Genomic DNA, 23,318 nt, shown 5'->3' on the forward strand with positions numbered 1-23,318 from the left:
TGTGTGTTTCCATTTCTCTCAGGCCAATTTCTCCTTCGCTCCTCTCGTGTTAGACATGCTCAGTTTCCTCATGGATGCCATTCAGACCAACTTTCAGCAGGCTTCAGCCGTGGGGAGCAGCAGCAGGGCCCAGCAGGCCCTCAGTGAACTGCACACAGTGGAAAAGGGTGTGGAGATGACGGACCAGCTGATGGTGAGTATGTCAGGGTCTCGAGGTTTGCTGACTGTACAACCTGTGTGTCATGGTGTCTGATAGTGGCCACAGCAACTGAGCAATAGACTTATCAGTGAGTCATAGGCATGCAGAACCTAGAATCTGTGGTCACAGCTTTCCTCAGCTATACTCTGAGCAGTGTAGTAACCCACAGATGAGGTGTGTCTGACTAGAGTCCCGATATTTAGCAAGCAAGTCCTCTTTTTACTAAAGCATATATGTGTATGAACTCCTAAGATGTGAGGAACTCCATTTTGTGGGCACTATAACTGAAATTTCCTTGTATAAAATCGAAAGCCTCTTGCTTGTGTCTCCTTTCCTAAGGCTCAGTAGCTTGCAGAATAGCTTCATCCTTTGCTGACTTCCAGCCTGAGTTGAAGACAGCGTTCCTTCAGTTACTCTTACAGCGTAGGGTGTAACCTGTCAGTCATGTGAGCTGCAGGGATAAGTAAAAAGAACAGGAGTGTGGTTGTGTTATTTAGAAGGGGCCTAGGAGAGCGTGTCTGCCTGTGAGTTGTGCTCAGTGCTAAGACTTATTGGGAACCCCTGTAGGTAGGACCACTTGGCAGTGTGTGGGCAGCAGGTCCAGCCAGAGCAGGACTGACTCCCAGAGCTGGGAGCTCTGGCCAGTATATGTGTGGACAGACACCCAGAGCAGGGCGTTGAAGATTTTAAATACTGACATCAAAATTAAGGGTGGAGGGCTGGTGAGATGGCTCAGCAGGTAAGAGCACCCGACTGCTCTTCCAAAGGTCCTTAGTTCAAATCCCAGCAACCACATGGTGGCTCACAACCATCTGTAACAAGATCTGACTCCCTCTTCTGGTGTGTCTGAAGACAGCTACAGTGTACTTATATATAATAAATAAATCTTTAAAAAAAAAAATTAAGGGAAAATATTCTGTATCATTACCATTTTATAAGTGAAAATGCATTTTAACGTTTGAGAACAGCCAGCACTTCATTTACTTTCATGAGAATTTGACCCTGCAGTTGTAACCAGACTGAAGCAGTAGACTTTAATCAGCAGAGGATAGTGGACTGCAGGCTAAAGTCACTTGCTTGTTTTGAGCTCTGGCTGGCCTGAACTCATTATATAGACCAGGATAGCCTGGTACTCGGACTTCAACCTGCCTCTGCCTCCCAAGTGCTGGGAGTATAATAGGCTTTTGCCACCACGCCCTTCTACTTTTCCTTTGTTGTTAGTAATTTTACTATTTGAGAATTATGTGCATGCATATAATTGATTTTGGTCAGATTCACAAAACCCTGCTGAATGACTAAGGGGTACACTGCCCCCCAGGTGACAGTGGATGAACCCACCTAGTCTTACTTGCTTTGTCCAATACTTTCTCTGCTTCTCCCTTCTGCCAGGTTCCCACCTTAGGCTCACAGGAAGGTGCCTTTGAGAATGTTCGGATGAATTACAGTGGAGACCAGGGCCAGACTATACGGCAGCTGATCAGTGCCCACGTGCTCAGACGGGTGGCTATGTGTGTGCTTTCTTCCCCCCATGGGCGCCGCCAGCATTTGGCTGTTAGCCACGAGAAGGGCAAGGTAGGTCCCATGATTTCTTCCCATTCGTTTTAGGATCTGTGTTCAGATTGATCCTCTGAGGGGAAACACCCACGCTTTGTCTCTGAGGACAAGACTGACCTTATTAAACCTTTTGGCTTGGACCTGAGTATTAGTTATCACTAGAACTGAGATGACTTGGGAAAGGCTCTGGCAAGTAATTGGCTGGTGTTCAGCACAACTTAGTTCCCATCCCTGCCCATTTTTGGACGTGGAAAGGTATAAGCAGAGAGGCAGAAGTTTTCTTAGGAAGTCAGTGTTCCTTGTTTAGTAATTCCTGCTCCAGGGATGCACTCAGTTGGGGAATGCTAGGTATCTTTTCTCTGTTTTTGCCTCTCATCAGGGAGGCTGTCTTACCTTAACTGACAGTGTGGACAGTCCTTAAAGCAGATGATCCAGAAAGTGCTTTATGGGGCGCTTGAGGGCAGTGGTGCCTAGGAATTGGATATGTTAGGAGAAGATTCTGCACAGAGCAGTTGGTTTCATTACTTGCCATTTTGTCCTCATTGGGAGAAAGGGAGAATGAGCTTCCGTGTCTTTCTTTTGGGGAGAAGTAGAGGCTGAACTTTGATCTACAGGTTTTCTAAGAGACTAAATCCACAAAGCCAGGCAGTGACTTACCCTTCTCCCCAGGGAGCCTCCTTAACTGCCTGCCTTAGACTCCATGAGGGCCTGGGGGGGGCCTGGCTGGCCAGCGCCTGGCCCTCAGCAGCTTGCACTCCCTTTGCAGATCACAGTGCTGCAGCTCTCAGCGCTCCTGAAGCAAGCAGATTCCAGTAAGAGGAAGCTGACGCTAACCCGCTTGGCTTCTGCCCCAGTTCCCTTCACAGTGCTGAGTCTTACTGGAAACCCCTGCAAGGAGGACTACCTGGCAGTGTGTGGGCTGAAGGTAAAGACCCAGTGCAGGACTGACCCCTGGAGCCGGGAGCTCTGGCCAAACCTCCTCACTCATAGCTGAAGGCATGAGAGCTGCTGGAATGTAAATGTCTTTCTCTGAGCTCACTCCGTACCTTCTGATTGCTCTGATCTTTGTGTGTTTTGGAAACCTGAGTGTCTAGGCAGTCTGAATTGGAGCTGCAGGCCGGGATAGTAGGAAAAGGGACTCATGGGAGCTCAGGGAGAACTAGCTGACTGTCCCAGGCCCTGTCCAACTGCTCTGTTCTTGAACTCATGTCCAGGACTGCCACGTGCTCACCTTCAGCAGCTCAGGCTCTGTCTCCGATCACTTAGTGTTACATCCCCAGTTGGCCACAGGGAACTTCATCATCAAAGCTGTGTGGCTCCCTGGTTCACAGACTGAGCTAGCCATCGTCACCGCAGACTTCGTCAAGGTTTGCTTTCGTTCTTTCTTGAATACTTAAGTTAAAAAACCAGTATCTGTTATGTTGCCGGGTAGGTCGGCAACCATGTACCTGTAGGAATTATGTCTGTACACACTTGTGACTACTTGTTATAAGTTTGTGTATCTTTTCCTGCTCACTCTTTGAAGAGTTTGGAAAACAAGTTTTTATGTGCACTGTAATGTTTAAGGCCTAACTAGTGGGGCTTGTTGACCGGAGGGTGAGTGGCCATCAGCCTGAAGTTGTAGCTGTTAGAATTCCCTGGCATGTGTTGGGGGTGGGACTGAAAGGTCACTCTTCTTTCCCCTCCTGTCACCGGCAGATTTACGACCTGTCTATTGATGCCTTGAGTCCAACCTTCTACTTCCTCCTGCCGAGCTCAAAGATAAGAGACGTTACCTTCCTTTTCAACGAGGAAGGCAAGAACATCATTGTCATCATGTCCTCTGCTGGGTACATGTACACACAGCTCATGGAGGAGGCCAGCAGTGCCCAGCAGGGCCCCTTCTATGTCACTAATGTGCTGGAAATAAATCACGAGGACCTGAAGGTTAGAGTCACTTCCATGATGAGAAACTTCTATTGTTCCCGTTTGGCTTCCTTACCCTTTCTTGTATGTGCACGCATGTGCTCTTTGCTTCTTTTTACTTCTTAGTGAAAACTAAATCACTAAGGCAATTGGACTGTAAAGTCCTTGCTTCTCCACATCTGTTAACAGAGTAAATGTGTCTCTCAGTTTTATTTTATGTGTATGGGTGTTTGCTTGCATGTATGTCTGTGCACATGCATCCAGCACTGGAGGCACCATGTGGGCCTGGGACTTGATCCCAGGTCCTGAGCTGTCACTCTAGCTCAAAAAACTAATAGTCTGCCTGAACAGAAATCCCCATTAGCTTTATAGTTTCATACCCCAAGTTACACATTGAGCAATTAAACATGTTTTACAGAGACATAAATCCCAAGGCTTACTTGTTTGGAGAAATGGGGAGACTTCCAGTATAGGACATTGCCAGTCATCCTGAGGCAGGTCAGGGCTGCTTTTCCCAGGTGGCTAGCTGTTCACCAGGGCCATTTGCCTACCTGGCAGAGTTGTGCTCTTCCTGGGAGAGGCCTTGCCTTCAGTAGCAGCTTTAGTCAGGGTTATCTTCTCTAAGCTGCCTCTCAAAGCCATACTCCATTAACTAAAATCTAACTTGCCATAGCATAGTGTTTTGTGAGCACGTATATTGGTCAGTCTTCTATAACATCTGTGCATCACGCTCGCGAGTCACTATGAGGCCCACTCATAGGGGTCTCATGCCTGGCGATGGGTTAAAGTTCTGCCCCAGACATGCTTGTCTTTGCTCCTACAGGACAGTAACAGCCAGGTGGCAGGCGGTGGCGTGTCTGTGTACTATTCACACGTGTTGCAGATGCTTTTCTTCAGCTACAGTCAGGGCAGGTCCTTTGCAGCCACTGTGAGCAGGAGCACCCTGGAGGTGTTGCAGCTCTTCCCCATCAACATCAAAAGGTGAGAGTGATCGATCACTCCCTGGCCTCCCAGACACCCTCTCGCAGTGAGCTCTCTGCCTTCCCTTCTCATCCTCACCCCCCTCCTCTCCACTACTGCTTCTCACACTGCGTGTACATGCCAGCTTCCATAGGGTACTTACTGTCCACCTTATGCAGCTCTATGGCCTTGTGTAGTTGATAGACTTGCAAGGTCACCTGTTCTGAGCAGCAAAGTTTCAGTGAAGCACACATTGCAGTGATGGTAGCATGCACCTGACTCCTAGTAACTGACCCATGGCATATCTGAACTCTTAGTCAGGGCTTGTTTTAAGTCACATAGGACAGTTTTGCATTTTTTGTTTTTTTAACTTTGTATTGATTCTTTGTAAGTTTCACATCATACACTCCAATCCCACTCATCTCCCTGCCCCTTTGGATCTGCCCTTTGCCCTTGCAACCTGCCCCACTAAAAGAAAACAAAACAACAGTAACAAAAACAACAACTCAGTGTCGCATAGTCACTCTTTTGTCCACACATCTTTACTTGCAAATGGTCATTGCAATGAGTCATTGCTCTGCCTCTCGAGACCTCTGGCTCCACCATGAGTGCTGCGCTCCTCTCACAGGCGCTCCTCTCAGATCGCCTGTTGTTACCCTGTGCTATGTTTCAGGTCCTGCAGCTTTGGATCTCAGGGGTGGCCCCTTCACACACTCTAGTAGTTCATAGGTGGGGGAAATGTTGGGGTGGGCCAACTCAAAGCCCTGCATCTGGGCCTGGGTAGTAGCTGGGTTGGTCAGAATGCCAGTTCAGCTACACCCACACCACAAGGGGCAAGTTCACTAGCAATGCCCCAGGCTAGCTCACCAATGCTGTAGCCTGCAAGAGACAGAGCCAGCATTCCTGCTCTCTCATCCTGGGATGATTCCAGCTCTACTGTGCTGCCCAGGTGACAGGCAGTGAGGAGGAAGCCAGGGGTGGGGGCTGGGGGTGGGTTGGGGAGGAGGGCATGTGCCCCTCGCTCATGCCCTTGGGGCTGGCTTTGCTGTGCTAGGACAGTCTTTTAAAGAAAAAACTAGACAATGGGGAGTGACACTGTATCCACTTTTGGTGTCTGCAGCTCCAATGGTGGCAGTAAGACTTCTCCTGCCCTTTGCCAGTGGTCCGAGGTGATGAACCACCCTGGCTTGGTGTGTTGTGTTCAGCAGACTACTGGCGTGCCTCTGGTGGTCATGGTGAAGCCAGGCACTTTCCTCATCCAGGAGATTAAGACTCTTCCCGCCAAAGCAAAGGTCAGCGCCCTCTTCCCAGGGTTCCTCACCTAAGGATCTCTGCCATCTCTGTATGGTGGCACAAGTCCGTAATTCTAGGCTGAAGCAGGAGGCTTGAGTTTGGAGGTCAGCCTAAGCTCCATGTAGAGCCCCCATCTCAAGAAACAGGCGAAAGCTGCTGCTGCCTTTGCTGCCTTTTGTATGTGGGCCCTCTGTGGAGCCTGAGCCACGTGTGTGAGAACTAATTCCCTCCCTCCCCCTTTGTCCTCTCCTCCTAGATCCAAGACATGGTTGCCATTAGGCACACTGCCTGCAATGAGCAGCAGCGTACAACCATGATCCTGCTGTGCGAGGACGGCAGCCTGCGGATTTACATGGCCAATGTAGAGAACACCTCTTACTGGCTCCAGCCGTCTCTGCAGCCCAGCAGTGTCATCAGCATCATGAAACCTGTGCGGAAGCGCAAAACAGCTACCATCAGTAAGGCCCCCACCAGAACCCCATGGGCATGGGCTCAGCAGTCTCCTAGACAGTGACAGAGTAGGCCCTGTGCTGGTTACAGCTGGCTTTCCTGCCTTCGTACTTGATGAGGTCAGAGGCCAGTCCTAACCAATTTTCTGAAATAGGCCCATGTGGCAACCACTGCCCACTTTGAGGCAGCAGTTCTTGGTATCCCATAAAGAATGTTATCTTCAGCTTTAGCTTTTCTTTGGGGTTAGGGGAGGTGGCTTCCCCATGCATTTGATCTAGCTGAGGGTAGATCCCTTCAGCTGAGCAGTTTGCAGCAGAGGAGTGTGGACATCAAAGGTTCTGCTGCTGGCTAGGAAAGGACTCTGAAGAAGAGGAAGCACGCTTTTTAGGGATGGTCCTGGCTAAGTGCAATATAGCGCAGGCCTCATCACGTTTCCTTAAATTTGTTCTCGAGCTTCTGTGTTTTGAGATGAGGATGTAGCTTATTGTACTGTAAAGAAATAGATACTGTTGTTATAAGCTGTACAGTCCATACAGACAGCAGGTTATATATCTCTATCTATGTATATATATGATTAGGGATGGTATGCTGGAGAGTTGGCCTTAAGTAATCATAGTGATGGGCAGTGATGGAGGCCCGTTTGGTTAGGGTTGTGTATCAGCAGGGGCTTAGTCTTGAGCCTTGGAGTGGGATCAGAAGTGCTGAGACTACACATTAATGCTCTGTGGCAATCTGGTACTGTTCCCACAGCAGCCCGCACATCCAGCCAGGTCACCTTCCCCATTGACTTTTTTGAACATAACCAGCAGCTAACAGATGTGGAGTTTGGCGGTAATGACCTCTTGCAAGTCTACAATGCACAGCAGATAAAGCACAGGCTGAACTCCACTGGCATGTACGTGGCTAACACCAAGGTGAGCAGCATATGGGGCTGGCTCACTTTGTGGGTGGCACTCTTGTGAGCAGCGTTGTTGAACGAGTTGTGCCTGTCTCCTCAGTATGAGGGTTGAACCCAGAGCCTTGCATATGCAAGACAAGGACTCCCATCATTGAGGGGTCGAGCTGGCTTCACATCTTCCTTTAGAATCAGACATAGAGGGCGGGCGAGATGGCTCAGTGGTTAAGAGCACCGACTGCTCTTCCGAAGGTCCCGAGTTCAAATCCCAGCAACCACATGGTGGCTCACAACCATCCGTAACGAAATCTGATGCCCTCTTCTGGAGTATCTGAGGACAGCTACAGTGTACTTACATATAATAAATAAATAAATAAATCTCTTTTTAAAAAAAAAAAAAAGAATCAGACATAGAATATGTATTTGAAATTGCTCACTTCTGGTCAAATGATCCTTGAATAAATCAACCTTCTTTCATATGCTGAAGGTCTTGAGTCCCCCAGGCTAATTGTTAGAAGGGTTATTGAGTACAGGGTACCATTTGATACCAGGGAGGAGCCTGGCATTCTCCCTCTTATATCTGTGACACGATTAGAATGGAGTTCAAAGAAATTAGGTCTTACCCAGGCAGCCATTGAGGGGATGTGGGAGGAAGGACCCTGGAGATTCTCTGACTATGTGCTCTTTCCCCACAGCCTGGCGGCTTCACCATCGAGATCAGTAACAACAGCAGCACTATGGTGATGACGGGCATGCGGATCCAGATTGGGACACAGGCCATCGAGCGGGCTCCGTCCTACATCGAGATCTTCGGCAGGACCATGCAGCTGAACCTGAGCCGCTCCCGCTGGTTTGACTTCCCCTTCACCAGAGAGGAGGCCCTGCAGGCCGACCGGAAGCTGAGCCTCTTCAGTGAGTCAGCCGGCCAGCAGGGCTTGACTGGAAACTACAGTCTCATGAAACTACAACAGATGACCACTAGGTGGCCCTCTACTGCTAGGCAGGGATTCCCTGATGGACCTAGTCTCCCTCATTTAGAGGTCTAAGAGGCAGGCTGCCAGGAAAGGAGACAGCTTTGTTTCCTTTCTGTGGTGCTGGGAATTGAACCCAGGACTTTTGCATGTTAGACAAATGCTCTCACCACTGAACTATATCACCAGCCATCTTTTAGCTTTTTTTTTTTTAAGTTTTGAAACAGTTTCCCATTGTATAAGCCAAACAGGCGTTAAACTTGAGGTCCTCCCACCTTAGCCTTCCGAGTCTCTGGGTTACAGGTTAGTGCCATTAAGCCTGTTAAAAGAATAGGTATGTTGTAGAGAGAGGCAGGCACAGCTAGCTGTTCTCCTGGTGCTGCCTTAGCCTCATCAATGGAGTCTTCCATGTCAGAGGAGGCAAGGCTGATGGATGAAATCAGGAGGCATGTGCCCTATCAACTGAGCTGTATCCCTGGCTCAAAGCTTTTTGCATTTCTTTCATTCATTCATTCATAGATAGGGTCTTGTGTATCCCAAGCTGTTCTTGAACTCATTGTATAGCTGAGGCTGACCTTGAACTTCTGATCTTGCTCCCTCTGCCTCCTGAGTTCTAGAATTAGAGGCATGTGTCACAATGCCAGTTTATGTGATGTTAAGGTTGGAACCCAGCCAGCACTCTGCTAAGTGAGCTAAATTGCTGACTCCAGGCTTTCTTCACATGTTACTGAGCCTGTGTGCTCTTTGTCAATTACTGGCCACTTAGCTGAAGTCCTTTCTCCGAGATAGAGTTTCTGTTTATGTGGATGGTGATGACCTGTACTCCAAACAAGGAAAGTGCCTAGCAATCGTTGGGAATAAGGAGGTGGGAGATAGAACACAAGTGGGCACCAGAGGACCCTTCAGTGATGGCTAGGGTCTCTCCCATAGACATCAAACTATGTTCCATCCAACCATCCTGTGTATTGGGCCGTGGCTGTGCCTCAAGTGTCTCAGCAGACATGGCTTTCAGAGTCTTGGAGGCAGATATGATTTGCACCTGTACCTGACTGCTCTGTGCCTTGCCTCGGAAGGGTTCTGTGAGCTCTTAGAGAATATGCTTCCTAAAGAAAGGCTTCTCTTGCTTATTACAGTCGGTGCCTCCGTGGATCCAGCTGGTGTCACCATGATAGATGCTGTAAAAATTTATGGCAAGACTAAAGAGCAGTTTGGCTGGCCTGATGAGCCCCCAGAAGACTTCCCTTCTGCCTCAGTCAGCAACATCTGCCCTCCTAACCTGAACCAGAGCAATGGCACTGGAGAGAGTGACTCAGCCGCTCCCGCCACAACCAGTGGCACTGTCCTGGAGAGGTACCCGTGTTGGCAGGGTTTGGTTCTGCACCATTTGTGCTGTCTGCAGAGCCTCCTCTATGTCTGGAGTCTCCCAAGCTACTCTGTGATTGTCAAATTCTCAGTCCCTGGAACATTCTGTTTCTCCCTAATATGCACACAGAGCCTAGGAAATGGACTCAGAGGTGTCTGATGCTGGATCTCTGTCCAGGCAGAAGCTTGGTCATTTACGTAATGTTCCTTAAGCGGTAGGAATAGCCACAGGCTGCGGTCTAGAAAGTGCCTACACCCATGCTCTATCGAGATAAGGATCCAGACTGAAACAATAGCAAGCATCCTCCGTCTATGCCAATTGTATCATCTTCTCGTCTTTCTCTGTGGAAGTTGCTACTCTGTGGTAGTAACACTGCCAGCTAGAGAGGCTGTGGCAGCGTCTTACAGGAAAGTGCAGTGTCCTTAGACCTCCCTACGGTGGCATTCGGAAGCACGTGCTTGGCTTCTTTGTGCTAGCTGGCTGCTGGTTTGCCATGGTAGATGAAGCAGGTCCTGATGTAAGCGTGAGCTTCTTACATTGTAAGCCCTGAGATAGCTGTGCTTGGAGTCACTGCACCCCACCAGCAGCCTCCCGACGTCTGCCTTTCTCCCTGCCCCCATTCATATATCGTTTGCTTAGGATGGGTTTCTAGGTTTCTCTGAGCTTCACATTTTTTTCCTTTTTTTTTCCCTTTGCTTCTCCCCCAAGTTCTGAAACTGAGTCCCTAACCAAGCTGGATCGGTTAGTATGCCCTGTTTCTTTTCTCTGCACGAGTGCGTGTGTGTCAGAGAGCAGCGTCCGCATTGTGGCTTTGCGCTGATTTGCTTCTGTTCCGAGTCCTGCTACTTTCTGTTCTGGTCATTGCATGGCTGCAGAGCTCTCCATGTGTAAACCAGAGGCTATCCTGGACCTTGAGCGCACCCTTGGTGTTGGCCACATCAGCCTCTTGGCTCTGTCTTCCTGAATCCATCCTTGCTGCACATTTTGTATATGGATGCGAAAGGATGGGGCAGAGGGGCAAAATGCCCCTGCCGGTTCATAAGCCCCGGAGCCTGTTCCACTTCCCTTTGTCCTACGCCTCCTCCGTCTTCCCTTGGTGCCCCCCTTTCCCCTGCCCCCTTTTCACTCTGGCTATTTTCTCAGTGCTTTCCTTTCCTGTTTAGACCCCAGCTGATAGGATGTTGGTCATTTACTATGCCACTTAAATTCACAGCATTAAGCCCAGAGCATGTTATCTGATAGATACTGGTTAATGGCTAGACTTCCTGCTTCTTCCCTAATGGAGAAGTTCCATGTTCTAAATATGCTTTGTTCTATCCTTTGAATGTTCCAGTGGCATGTATCTAAAAATAGTTTGTTTGCTCCTGTACTGAGAGCCCGTAGGGAGTGCCTGTGTGCATTTTCCTGGCTGTGTAAGCAGACCTTAACATTGCCAGTGTAAACAGATGGCTTTAACATCTCCCTTGTGCCTCCCTTTGCCCACTGATCTCTGAGCACCTGAGCTTTGGGCACTGCTGCATCGAGACTTAAGCCCACCTCAGGATCCCTGCCACAGGCAGCAGAAGGAAGCACATTTATCCTCTTTGAGGAAGAAAAGCCCCGCCGTCTTTGAGTGGCGGATTATGAACATGGCCCCAGGTTGATCTCCGAGCAGGAGCCAGGTTTCTTCTGGCCTGTGACACAGGCAGCGATATGCACGGCGCCTGTGGCAGGTCTTATTGTGCTTTGATTTTTATATTTGGCATTCGGTAGCTGTCCCCAAGGTCCTCACAGCTACAGCTTGCTGGGCTGACACGAGGCAGAGAGAACAGTGCTTGTACTCATGCCAGGCTTTCTGTCTCCCCAGGCTGGTTGTGAGTTCTTTGGAAGCCCTGGAAAGCTGCTTTGCTGTTGGCCCAATCATTGAGAAGGCAAGTTATTTCTTCAAAGCGCACGGGGGCTTTCTGAAGCGACAGGAAGTGGGTTGTTGACTGCGGCCTGCTGCCTTGGAGCTGAAGAATCCTGATGGCACCGTCTTGATGTGCGAAGCCTCCCTGAGCTGCTGCACCTGTGCCACAGGAGGGTTGAAGTTTAGAAAAACTCACTCTTTTTCTGCTCTTTGTAGTCAGTGGTGGGTAACCTAGCTCTGCTGGCCTGGAAGGCAGGAGGGGAGGGCAGATAGAGAGAGAGCATTCTGTGGTGCCTTGAGATGCCGAGTGATAGCCCTGCTGTCCTTTCTGTCAGGAGAGAAACAAGCATGCTGCTCAGGAGCTAGCCACTTTGTTGCTCTCCCTGCCAGCGCCTGCCAGTGTCCAGCAGCAATCAAAGAGCCTCCTGGCCAGTCTGCACAGCAGCCGTTCGGCCTACCACAGCCATAAGGTAACCACTTCCTTCCTGGGAGACTTCTGTAGAAAGGGACACTGTCCTGAATGCCGGGAATTGAATGCGTTGACTCTCCGTCTATAAAGTAAGGCCTCACACTGAGATTAGAATCCCAGGGTTCTTCTGAGATGTACGGATGCTACCCTAGACTGAGAAAGCCATCTAGTGGGCCACTGGCATGTTGCTTTAGTTTTCTGTCCCTCTTAGCAGGATCAGCAAGTCTTGAAAAAGAGAGTGAGCATGGGCAGCTGATTCTTGTGAGAGATAGCGAGGGTCAGGACTGTGCCATAGGTGTGGCTGATGTGCTGGTGTTCCAAGCCCTCAGCTGTGGCCTGGGGTGGCAGGCCTATGTGTGGCAGGTGGTTGTTGAGTGGGGGGGTTATTGTTGGGCCCAGAGGCTCTCCTGCATGGCATCATGAAAAATATGATGGTTCAGACTAATAGGAAGAAAGGTGCTGGGGGCACTGCCAGGCCTGTCTCTTAATAGCAAGGAATGAGTTCAGCTTGCTATGGAAAGCATTATCCTTGGGTAAAGGACCTGCTGAAGGGTGGATGAGTCTGTCAAAGGAAGCGGTTGGCTGCTGTAATTCTGTTGACTGAGTGGGTGCTAGCTTTCTTTTAGATTGCGAGACTGTTATGTGGCTGGTGACTTAAAAGACTATTCATTTTGTATCCGTTAAGACAGTTGAATGTTGGGAGGCCTGCAGATTGGTTTTGATAGCTGTTTGGCTTACTTCTTGAGAGCAGTAAGCAGCCTGTATGTGCTTTAATGCCCTGCATTTGCCTGTGCTTGACTTTCTTTGACCTGGCTGTTTTATAGGACCAGGCCTTGTTGAGCAAAGCTGTGCAGTGTCTCAACACATCCAGCAAAGAAGGCAAGGACTTGGACCCCGAGGTGTTCCAGCGCCTGGTGATCACAGCTCGCTCCATTGCCGTCACACGCCCTAACAACCTTGTGCACTTCACGGAGTCAAAGCTGCCCCAGATGGAAACAGGTGAACTTGGCCTCTGTGGCCGTGGTTCTGACACCCACTCATTGAACCTCTTTGCTTCTCTGTCATGCTCTTCCTATTTTTGGTGGCTCTGACAACGTTGTTCCCCGTTTGCTTGTTTGTTTGTTTGTTTGTTTGTTTTGTTTAAACTTTGTCATTTTAACTAAATTGACCATTGTTGAATTTAGTTAGTGTTCGGAACCTCAGCTGGTCTGTTGTGAGGTTGTTTTGGGTGAAGCTAAGCATAGTTCCAGCCTGGTGCCACAACAGACACGTGGCAGGGATTGGGAGTTTCTTGTGTTACTCACTTTGTGGAGGGATGCAGGTCAGGCCCTTGGGTGAAGCCAAGCTTGGCTTTCCTTGGTACCTGCAGACCAGGTGCTGCATGCTGCTGCATGGCTCTGGCCATAGAGCAGAGCACGCTCAGTGTGTTCAGGGCCTTCCCTCTCGGCTTCTGCCATTGTCTCCTCACATCGGCTGCCTGGGGCTTGGTGCCAAGCCTGATTTGCCATTACTAGAAAGAGCTTGTTGCTGCGTCTGCAGTCCCTATCACCTGCGTGTTCCTCTATGCCATTGCCTTCCTGTTTGTTCTCCTAACGGTGCAATCCTAGAATCATTCTAGAGGAATCTCAGATGTTCCCCTAGGTTTAGTCTAGCAGTTGGAACAGGCATCTTTGACTCTGCTGTAAAGATCCTGAATGCTCCCCTCTCTACCTAACTCTAACACACAATGTTTTCTGTGATGTTCCTTTCCCAGACTGTTTTTCTCCCAGATGTGCCTGCTGGAATCTAGGGATAGTTGGCATATTGATTGGGGCCCCACTTGAAACTCCCTCCGCAGGCAAGCTTCCTTGACCTGAGTTAACCTTAAAACAAATTGAATTCTGTCTTAGATTTACCATGGTTAACAATTTCCTTTTTCCTGCGTAGAAGGAGCAGATGAGGGGAAAGAGCCACAGAAGCAGGAAGGAGACGGCTGTAGTTTCATCACTCAGCTTGTAAACCACTTCTGGAAACTCCATGCATCTAAGCCCAAGAATGCCTTCCTGGCACCTGCCTGCCTGCCAGGTATCACGTTAGCAGGGGTATTTGGATCTTGATACAGTGAAGTAGGTATAAGCTTTTCAGCACAGTGACCTTTTCCTCCATATAAGCACAGAGACATGTCTGTGAGCTCAGTGTATTGCTGCCCTTGGGAACTAGCAGTGCAGTGTGGTATGGTGTGTGAAAATGTGTGTGAAAATGCTTCCTTCATGTGGGATTGTCTAGTTCACATGGGGCCTTAGGGGTGGGGTGGGGGGACAATGACGATGACAACGACGACAACAACGGATCTGTAGTTGATATTTAAAAACAATGTATCTGAAAGACTTGGTTGAGAGTCAGTTTAGAAGTAGTGTGGAACCAGCCAGGAAAGTGTTTTCACTCATTTCCAGGCTGCTGTTGCCTTAGTCCTCTCATGGGTCACACTCCTGAAGACCCCTCAGCCAGAGAGGAGAGTAGATGCCAATTGGCCTGTCAAGAGACCAGCTTTGTCAACAGGTTTGGGGAATATAGGGGTGGTGTTGTTATCTGCCCACCTCAAGTTTCCCCACCTTGTCCATGGCTGTCCACAGTGATTCCTGCTTCTCTGGTTCAGGTTCTGCAAGGGCTTCTAAGGACACTTAGCGAATTGAAAGACTTAGTGAAAACACTCCAGCTACAGCTGATAGGCTGCACTGCAGTGTTGTGGGTTTGCTCTGCTGTGTGTTTGCCTATTGTTGTCTCAACACCCTCTAGGTGGTGCTGAGATCTGTGCTTTCTGTCTCAGGCTTTCAAGGGTCTAGAGTTGTTTTTGTCAACAGATTTTCAGGTGATCTTTTCTCCCATTTAGGCCTTACTCATATCGAAGCTACGGTTAATGCGTTGGTAGACATTATCCATGGTTATTGTACCTGCGAGCTGGACTGTATCAACACAGCATCCAAGATCTACATGCAGATGCTGCTGTGTCCTGTACGTATCAACACAGCCCCAGATGCCTCTGGTCAGCCTGAGAGTGTGTGGAAAATGGTCTAATGAGCACTGACCTGAAAGAATAAAAGAAAGTAGACTTAAAGTCTGATGGGCTGGGCTGAAGAGGTGGTTCAGTGGTTAACAGCACTGGTTGCTCTTCCAGAGGATTTGGGTTCCATTCCTAGCAACCACATAGGAAGTAGCAATTGCTGAAACTCCAGTTCCAGGGGATCTGATACTCTATCCTGGCCTGCTTGGGCCCTGTATAGGGTGGTGCACAGACCTACCATGCATACAAAACACGCACATAAAGCAAATCTTTTAAAAATGGGATGGGAATCAGCAATTGCAAATACATCAACGCTGTAGAGACGACGTCCGGGAAGGGAGGACTTGCTCCCTGTTCAGTGATTTCTTCCCATTGTAGTCTGGAACCTGCTGTAGAGAGAATGTTGAGTAAGTCTTGGTTCCAAGGCTGTGCGAAGGCTGTGTAGTGTGCCTGTTCCAGAAGATGAGTGTTACAAGGCTGCTTATGGCGTGGAGCAGAGAGGAAGGCGAGAGAGCTTGATTGTGTGATGAGAAGGTAGAGCTCATTTGGAGAGAGCCAAAGGGTCCCGTGGCCTTGCAGACTGACCCCAGCAGGTAAAAGACAGGCAGCTGGTGAAGGTCTAACTGTGCCAGGTCTGGAGAGGCTGGTCTGCTCCATCCTGCTGCATTTTCAGGACACAGGTGAGAGTAGACAGGCTTCTCCTTTGTGTCAGGGGTTGTCGAGAAAACTCTGAAGATGGAGTCCTGTCTGACAGTGGAATGCCTAAGCTGACACCTTCCTTTCAAACCTAGGACCCTGCTGTGAGCTTCTCCTGTAAACAAGCTCTGATTCGAGTCCTAAGGCCCAGGAACAAGCGGAGACACGTGACATTGCCCTCCTCCCCTCGAAGCAACACTCCAATGGGTAAAGTCTGGCTTTAGGTTTTATCTGGGTGGGTCAGTGGCCTATAAGTGAGCTGCTGCTCTGTGATGTGCTGCTGGTATTGACCAAGTCTTTCCAGTTTTCTCTTCTTTTAATATCCTAGACAGAAGGGTAGTACATAAGGTGCATACAAGTAGAATAAAGTCAAAATCAAGGAAACTGAATGGTGCTGTGGAAAATGTCCAGGATACAGCAAAGCATTTGTATACCAGCTTCTACATGGTTACGTGAAGATGGGATATTTCGCTGAGACATTCTAAAAGCCATAGGAAAAACATGGAAAGATAACGGAAAATTCACGGTTAAGGACAGTGGTGGGGGTGGGGGTGGCCCATGATGGGATGGAATGGACACTGAATTTGAGACTAGCGTGGGTTATGTGGCAAGACCCTGTCTCCAAAATAAAAAGCCAAGGTCTTGGAGGTAATTGTTAATAATTAAATTGTAAAAAATATATGGCTGTTGGGCATGGTGGAGTGCCTATGTTCTTGGTACTCAGGAAGATAATAAAGCAAGAGGGTCAGGTGTTCAAAGCCAGCCTACCCTATCGACTGGGGTCTTGTCCACCTAAAAGACTTACAGTGAGAGTAAGAAGGTTCAGTAAGTTAAGACCCTCGCCACCAAGCCTGACAGCTAGAATTTGAACTGATCTGTGAGACCCATGTGGCAGGAGAGTCATGTTAGGAGTCCTCTGACCTCCACACATGTGCTGGGTCCCCCACAAAATGAATAGTAAATGTGAAAAAGTAGACACAATGGCTAAACAAAAAAATTTTTTTAAAATTTAGAACAAACCTGCTTTTCCTAGCACAGCCTCCTCATTAAGGGTCCGATTTGTTGCTTATGAGTAGAGTCCTGACGGGCTTCCCCATAATAGATTAGGTAGCAGACTCCCAATTTTCCTCATGAGGTACTTGCTTGGGCACTTGCCACGCATGTGAAGAATAAAGAGAAGTAAGTTACAAGTTTAGAGATAATGTAATATATTGCTGTTTTAACACGGAGCCCGCATAAAAACTTATGGGGATGCTTTGCATTTTGTGGTGCCATCCTTGAAATCCAGAGTATGGCTCCCCCTTGCAGCTTGTCTCCACTTACACTAGCTAGATCGCAGGTGCTCAGTGGATTCTTGTAGCTGGTACAGATTATGGAACAATCATGTCTTCTTTTCCAGTGCTGGAAATTGAACTTGGGCCTCATGCATGTCAGCTGTATTCCAGCCATGGTGCATATCCTGAGTAATGTATATGACTTTGGAACTTTCAGACATCTTCCTAGAATAACATTATTATACGGGAAGCTAGAAGCTCCCTTGCCAAAGTGTTTGCTGTCTAAGTGTGAGGATCTGAGTTCAGATTACCAGCATTGGGGAAGAGGAGATAATGCAGATGCTAGGCCGACTGGCCATCAGTCAACCTGAATCACTGAGTGCTGGGTTCAGTGAGTGACAGAGGAAGACAATCGATGTCTACCTCACCTCCACATATATGCGTACGTGCGTGCATACGTCTGTCTGTCTGTCTGTCTGTCTGTCTCACACACACACACACACACACACACACACACACACCACACATACACCTCCTACAGTATGGAGAGTTATTCTTTCTAAGAGAGGACTTGCTTTAGCAACACAGAAAGTAGAAGGCAGTCTCCATCCTTTTCTAACAGTTGGGGAACTTACCTGGGCTTTCCACAGCCTTCCCACAGACAAGGAATCCAGTGAGATGTGTCACAGTGGCCTCAGGTTTTAGTCAATGGCCTCAGATTTCAATCCTGGTTCTGGTTTTGGTTTTTCTCATAGTGATTGTATAGTTGAAAAATCTTACAGACGTAGCTGTTTGGAGAAATGAAGTCTAGGCTACAGTAATGTGGACACTATTGACAAACACTCGTGAGTTCTTCTCCTGTCCTGGCAAAGGTCTTCTGAGAATGGAGCTCACAGGGTCTGTAGTATTCCATTTCTTTGTCTTGTTGAAATCTAAGGTTTTCATCTTTTCTGGACTGGAAGTCTCTTCCTGTTGAGGGGAAGCTGTTGCTGCTGACTGCCATCTCCCCAGACCCTGCTGGTTGTAGAAAACGAGAGAAGTAGGCTGCTGGCCTAGCACCTACAAATTTGTCTTTGCAAGTGGGGCCTGTCTTTAGACTCTTGCTGTGTGACAGTCACATGCCAAGGAGTAAAAATAATACCTTTAGGTTACTGGGGTCTCTTTGTCTCAGGAGACAAGGACGATGATGATGACGATGATGCTGATGAGAAAATGCAGTCATCGGGCATCCCCGATGGTGGTCACATCCGCCAGGAAAGCCAGGAACAGAGTGAGGTGGACCATGGAGATTTTGAGATGGTGGTGAGTCTGACACCCTGAAGTGAAGGAAGAACTTCCATCGCCCCTCTAGACTCAGCAGCCGGACTGTTTGCTGTAGGACACTGATGGGGCTTTCTCTCTGCAGTCTGAGTCGATGGTCCTGGAAACAGCTGAAAATGTCAACAATGGCAACCCCTCTCCCCTGGAGGCCCTGCTGGCAGGTGCTGAAGGCTTTCCTCCCATGCTGGACATCCCACCTGATGCAGACGACGAGACCATGGTTGAACTAGCCATTGCCCTGAGCCTGCAGCAGGACCAGCAAGGTAGAAGGCAGTGTCAGGAACACAGCAAACTTGCCCAGGAGAGAGGGCGTGACAGTTGCTGATACCCCACTGACTTAGCTTGTCCCCAGTTGGGGGAGAGGTTGATCTGGGTGAAAGCTGCTCAGAGGTACAGGTGGAGAGTGAGGAATGACTCTGACGCTTCAGAGGCCAAAAGCCAGTCTCATAGTTACTGCTGGTTTGGTTTTTTGAATGGGTGCCTCTTGAATCTATACTGAACTTGGTGGGTGGACAGCAGTGACTGGAGGGGTCACACATGCTGGTGTTTAGACTCTTAATGACAGCAGATGGCCAAAGCAATACTATGGATGGGGCAGAGGGGACCCTGTGTTCACTCTCCACTTGTTTCCCAGGCAGCAGCAGCAGTGCCCTGGGCCTGCAGAGCCTGGGACTCTCCGGCCAGGCACCCAGCTCTTCCTCTCTGGACGCAGGAACCCTCTCTGACACCACAGCATCAGGTAACTGTCCACAGCAAGGAGCTTGGCTCAGGGTCCTGTGACCCTGCAGCCCTGTTCAGTGCTGTGAGAGTGTGACGGGCAGCTGCTCTGACAGGCCATCCTGGACTTCCTGCTTGTGCTGCAGCTTGCCATCAGCGCTTGTGGCTCCGCTTCCTCACACTTTGCATGCTGCCTGGCTTTGGCTGATACCCAAGGAGAGGTGCAGGGAGCATCCTGTTGACTGATGGGCCATAGACAAGCTTACAGCATTATGTTAGAGTTCTAACATGTTAGACAGTATGGAAAGAGGCAGGACATAAAGCTAAACCTTTAGCTCTTAGCCTCCATTTGCAAATCAGTTGAAGCTGCAAGCAGCCAGTGAGCTTGGGAGAGAATTTTTGTGGCCAATTCAGGCTATAGGAAACCTTCACTTACGTTGTCTTTGTTTTAAGTCTCTTTCCTAGTCTGATCAAATTCCAGGTAGAGAGTTGGACCAAGCTGTGCACATGGGGGGTGAGGGGGGGTCCTTGAAACACCCAGCCGAGAAGAGGCAGAGCCTTGCTAGACTGCTGCATCCCCTACCCTAGCTTATTTTCTTTTGAGAGGGTTAGCCTGCCTAGATAAGAAAAGGCCAGACTGCCTGCCCCGCCTGCTGCCTTGGCTTCTTGCTTCTCTGAGGTTTCTTCAGTTGCTGTCACTTCAGTGTTGGAGGTCATGTTGTGGTTGTGGTCGTGCTGTGCTGGTCACGTCTGTCATGCTTGCTGGCTGTCCTGGCTCTCCTCCTCCCCTGTGAATCTCAGCCAGCATTTTCCTCCTGTCTCAGCTCAGCCCTGATCCTGGATGCTGTGGCTGTCTCTGGGGAATTTCCTTGCTTCATTATTAGCATCTAATGAGGATGATGAAGAGGTGTGAAATTTTCTAATGAGCTCTCCTCTGGGCCATATGATTTTAAAAAATTGAAAGCAAAACCAAAATGACAAAAATCAAAGTTGACTCAAGAGCTCATGCTAAGTGATTTCCTAACTGCAGATGGGTTGCTGAGCAACCCTCAGTGAGTTCTGTGCTCCGAATGGCAATGGCTAGTGTGGGTCTCAGTCGATGGCAGTAACACCTAGACAATGGCGACCGGGAAGCATTTAGTGTGAAAACTCATTGTCCATGTCACAGAATCTTACTGAATCTGCACACGCTGTAACAGTGAAGGAAATGCCCAGTGCTCTGGGCTTTCACTTGGGTCTGAGTGCTGTTGGCAGTGCGCCCTGGAGAGTGTCTGTCCCCTTTGTTGATTAATCGGCAAAGTAGGTCTTGCCTTCTTTCTCTGCCCTCAGGACACTCAGACTGCCTTGTGTCCTCTGCAGTGTGCTGTGATGCTTTCCGTCCCCATGAGGGAGGGGTCTGTGCCTGTAACAGCTCTGTTACTCTCTCAGCTCCAGCCTCAGATGACGAGGGCAGCACTGCAGCAACTGACGGCTCCACCCTGCGGACCTCGCCAGCTGACCATGGCGGTAGTGTGGGCTCAGAGAGCGGGGGAAGTGCAGTGGACTCGGTGGCTGGCGAGCACAGTGGTAATGTCCCTGGGTGTCTTCATCTCTTTGGGCTCAGGGTGGTGGACAAGGTAGAAATCCCTGCCTGGTCTTGGGATTGGTTTCTGCAGAGAGCATTTGTGAGGACTCTCTGTAGTCTGGTAGAGTTCATTTGAACTCTACCATGGAGTGTCAAGTGTTCTGTGACTGAGTTTAAATCCAGTGACTAATCTGGAAAAACTGCATGGTGTCTTTCAGTTGTCTTCAAAATGACAAGTTCAAAAAGAACAATGGTATTATTTATAGCCCCAGATGGTGTTTAAAAATAATTGTGGAATGACCTTGAAACCCATATTCCTATGGTTTTTACTACCTGCCTCCCGAGGGAATGAACCCTTAAGCAAGCCATTCCCCCAGTGCAGCTACTGTGAGGTTTGCATACACTAGCAGCCTCTTAGCTGAGACTTGGCCAGTTTTGTAGGTTGCACAGGTAAAAACTGGAAGAGCTCTATGGGCCCAAGACCATACCAGCCAAAATCAGTTGAAACCTAACATTTTCTTCCATCAAGGCCAGTGTTGGGAATTGATGTGTACTTCTTAAATCATTTCCCTCCAGTGTCTGGCCGGAGCAGTGCATATGGTGATGCCACAGCTGAGGGGCACCCGGCTGGACCAGGGAGCGTCAGCTCTAGCACAGGCGCCATCAGCACTGCCACTGGGCACCAGGAGGGAGACGGCTCTGAGGGAGAAGGAGAAGGGGAAGCTGAAGGAGATGTGCACACTAGCAACAGGTCAGGACCAGCCTGTCACTATCACCTGCTTGAACGAGTGTTTGGGAAGTGGGAGATGGAGTGCTGCGTGCTAAGCGTGTGTTCCCGAGTGTCAGGGCAAACGAAAGCTGCCCATTTCTCCCCAGGCACTGCTGACATCAAGGTGTTGTGACTCCCACAATTCTTTGGGAGTAGGAGTGTGCTGCTTTGCCTAATGTCTAGCTAGAGGACTGATGGGCCTCCCGCTTTTAGAGGGCACCCAGCTGGCTGTGTCCTTTTGATTTAATATTTAAATATTCTTTTCAGTATAAGACACAACTCACACAGCTGTTTAAGGACAGGAGTTCTATTAGCTTGTCTTACTGTATGGTGGTGACAGCTGATCACAAGTTAACCCTTCATGTATTTGGGCTTGGTTAGGGTGCTATTTTGGCCTCATAAAATAAGTCTGCCATGCTTCATCCCCCTCCCCCCGCCCCCGAAGAGTCTGTGTAAGATCTGTGTCTCCCATGGGTTCTTAGGGAAGCTCACTGATACAGGTGGATTTGCATTTGGATTTTTGTTAAGGGAAGATTTTTTTTAAAATACAGAATCATTTTTTGTGTGATAGAAAATTATTTCAGTTAATTTATAAATCAGGTTTGGCATTTTGTGTTTATACAGAATGTGTTTGTTATGTTTAAGCTTTCAGTTTGGGGCATAAAGTTGTTCATAATACTTTTTAAAATAATAATAATTATTATTAGTTTGCACTTATAAGAGAGGGTCTCACTAAGCACCTACAGCTAGCTGATCGGAAACTCACTCAGAGCCCAGGCTGGTCTTGATCTCAGATTCCCTTGCCTCAGCCTCCTGGATGCTGGGCTGGATTGTAGGGATGTAACACTGTGCCAACCCTTATTTGGTTAACATGGTAGGCTTATTCCTAAATAGCTGGCTCCTCCTTGGCCTCGGTGGCAGGAGGCGGGTGCGTACTCCGCTGGGTCTTGTCTCTGTGCCACTCCATGTCTCATGTACATTCCTGGGCCTTGCAGGCTACACATGGTTCGTCTGATGCTGTTGGAAAGATTACTGCAGACACTGCCCCAGTTACGGAATGTCGGAGGTGTCCGGGCCATCCCGTACATGCAGGTATCTTCAGTTCTCTTGATCCACTGCGTTACTGTCGGGCTACCCTTGGCAATGCACTTCTTTTTCAGGGACCTCAGGGGGCTGGTGTTAAGGTCACAAAAGTGTGGCATGCAGCGTGAGCTGCAAGTTGCAACCCTTCAGGTTATAGCTGTGGTTAAAGGATGTCATGGTCATTCAGCTAGGTAATTGACAGAACTTGGAGGTTTCAAAAGGGTCCTGTCACCCACTCAGTCGGCCTTCTTTTTCCACCCTGAGTGGAGTACATGCTGTGCTCTTTAATCCTTAGATCAGCACAGTATCTTCTCTCACGCCACTGGAATTGGCTCGTTACTCAGTTGTTTTTATAAAGTTTTTGTAAAGCCTTTTAGTGGTGTCCCAAATGGCTCAGGTGAGTTTTACAACCCTGGGCACTTAAGCTAGGACAGTCCTGGAGTCTGGAATGCCCTCCTGCATCGCAGGCTAGGGCAGAGAGTCAGGTCAGGATCGCTTCCCAACACACATGCTCCACCCTGCCTTCAGAAGTCGGCTCTCTGTTCACTCTGCCTTCTAGGTCATTCTCATGCTCACTACAGATCTGGATGGAGAAGATGAGAAAGACAAGGGAGCCCTGGACAACCTGCTCGCGCAGCTCATCGCCGAGCTGGGCATGGACAAAAAGGTAAGGTGGAGAGGCGTGCTGCGCGGAGAGCAGGGCTCAGGTTCTCCTCCTTACAGGAGCTTCCTCTGGGTTCTAGTTTGGTCCCTGGTCCTGGGACACAAGTAGCACCAAGGGGGAGGGGTTTATCTGGCTCAAAGCTTATAGCCCATCGAAGGTTATAGCCCCTCACTGCAGGAAAGCAGGGATGGATGCAGCTCTCTGTTCACACAGTCCTGAGCACAGATCCCACTTCAGCCTAGGT

At 49.0% G+C, this 23,318-nt stretch overlaps 1 protein-coding gene across 11 annotated transcripts in view; it reads left to right on the forward strand.

Annotated features, from left to right (window-relative positions):
- Positions 1–23,318, forward strand: part of Ubr4 (ubiquitin protein ligase E3 component n-recognin 4) — a 108,220-nt gene that overhangs the window by 40,436 nt on the left and 44,466 nt on the right. For 2 of the 11 annotated variants that reach the window (XM_029476342.1, XM_029476346.1), the window contains exons 39-64: positions 23–193; positions 1,589–1,771; positions 2,520–2,678; positions 2,968–3,120; positions 3,452–3,679; positions 4,482–4,639; positions 5,739–5,910; positions 6,168–6,369; positions 7,112–7,275; positions 7,952–8,168; positions 9,361–9,577; positions 10,299–10,331; positions 11,437–11,500; positions 11,814–11,948; positions 12,772–12,946; positions 13,701–13,784; positions 13,874–14,011; positions 14,817–14,938; positions 15,779–15,890; positions 18,129–18,259; positions 18,363–18,540; positions 18,912–19,016; positions 20,423–20,560; positions 21,135–21,309; positions 22,323–22,419; positions 22,970–23,077. In XM_029476342.1, the coding sequence (XP_029332202.1) occupies positions 23–193; positions 1,589–1,771; positions 2,520–2,678; positions 2,968–3,120; positions 3,452–3,679; positions 4,482–4,639; positions 5,739–5,910; positions 6,168–6,369; positions 7,112–7,275; positions 7,952–8,168; positions 9,361–9,577; positions 10,299–10,331; positions 11,437–11,500; positions 11,814–11,948; positions 12,772–12,946; positions 13,701–13,784; positions 13,874–14,011; positions 14,817–14,938; positions 15,779–15,890; positions 18,129–18,259; positions 18,363–18,540; positions 18,912–19,016; positions 20,423–20,560; positions 21,135–21,309; positions 22,323–22,419; positions 22,970–23,077 (3,819 nt within the window). The remainder of the gene's footprint in view (positions 1–22; positions 194–1,588; positions 1,772–2,519; positions 2,679–2,967; positions 3,121–3,451; positions 3,680–4,481; positions 4,640–5,738; positions 5,911–6,167; positions 6,370–7,111; positions 7,276–7,951; positions 8,169–9,360; positions 9,578–10,298; positions 10,332–11,436; positions 11,501–11,813; positions 11,949–12,771; positions 12,947–13,700; positions 13,785–13,873; positions 14,012–14,816; positions 14,939–15,778; positions 15,891–18,128; positions 18,260–18,362; positions 18,541–18,911; positions 19,017–20,422; positions 20,561–21,134; positions 21,310–22,322; positions 22,420–22,969; positions 23,078–23,318) is intronic. The other 9 variants (XM_029476349.1, XM_021161635.1, XM_029476344.1 and 6 more) reach the window with 8 other exon arrangements.

The sequence above is a fragment of the Mus caroli genome, chromosome 4, assembly GCF_900094665.2.
Source record: "Mus caroli chromosome 4, CAROLI_EIJ_v1.1, whole genome shotgun sequence".
Taxonomy (NCBI): Eukaryota; Metazoa; Chordata; class Mammalia; order Rodentia; family Muridae; genus Mus; species Mus caroli.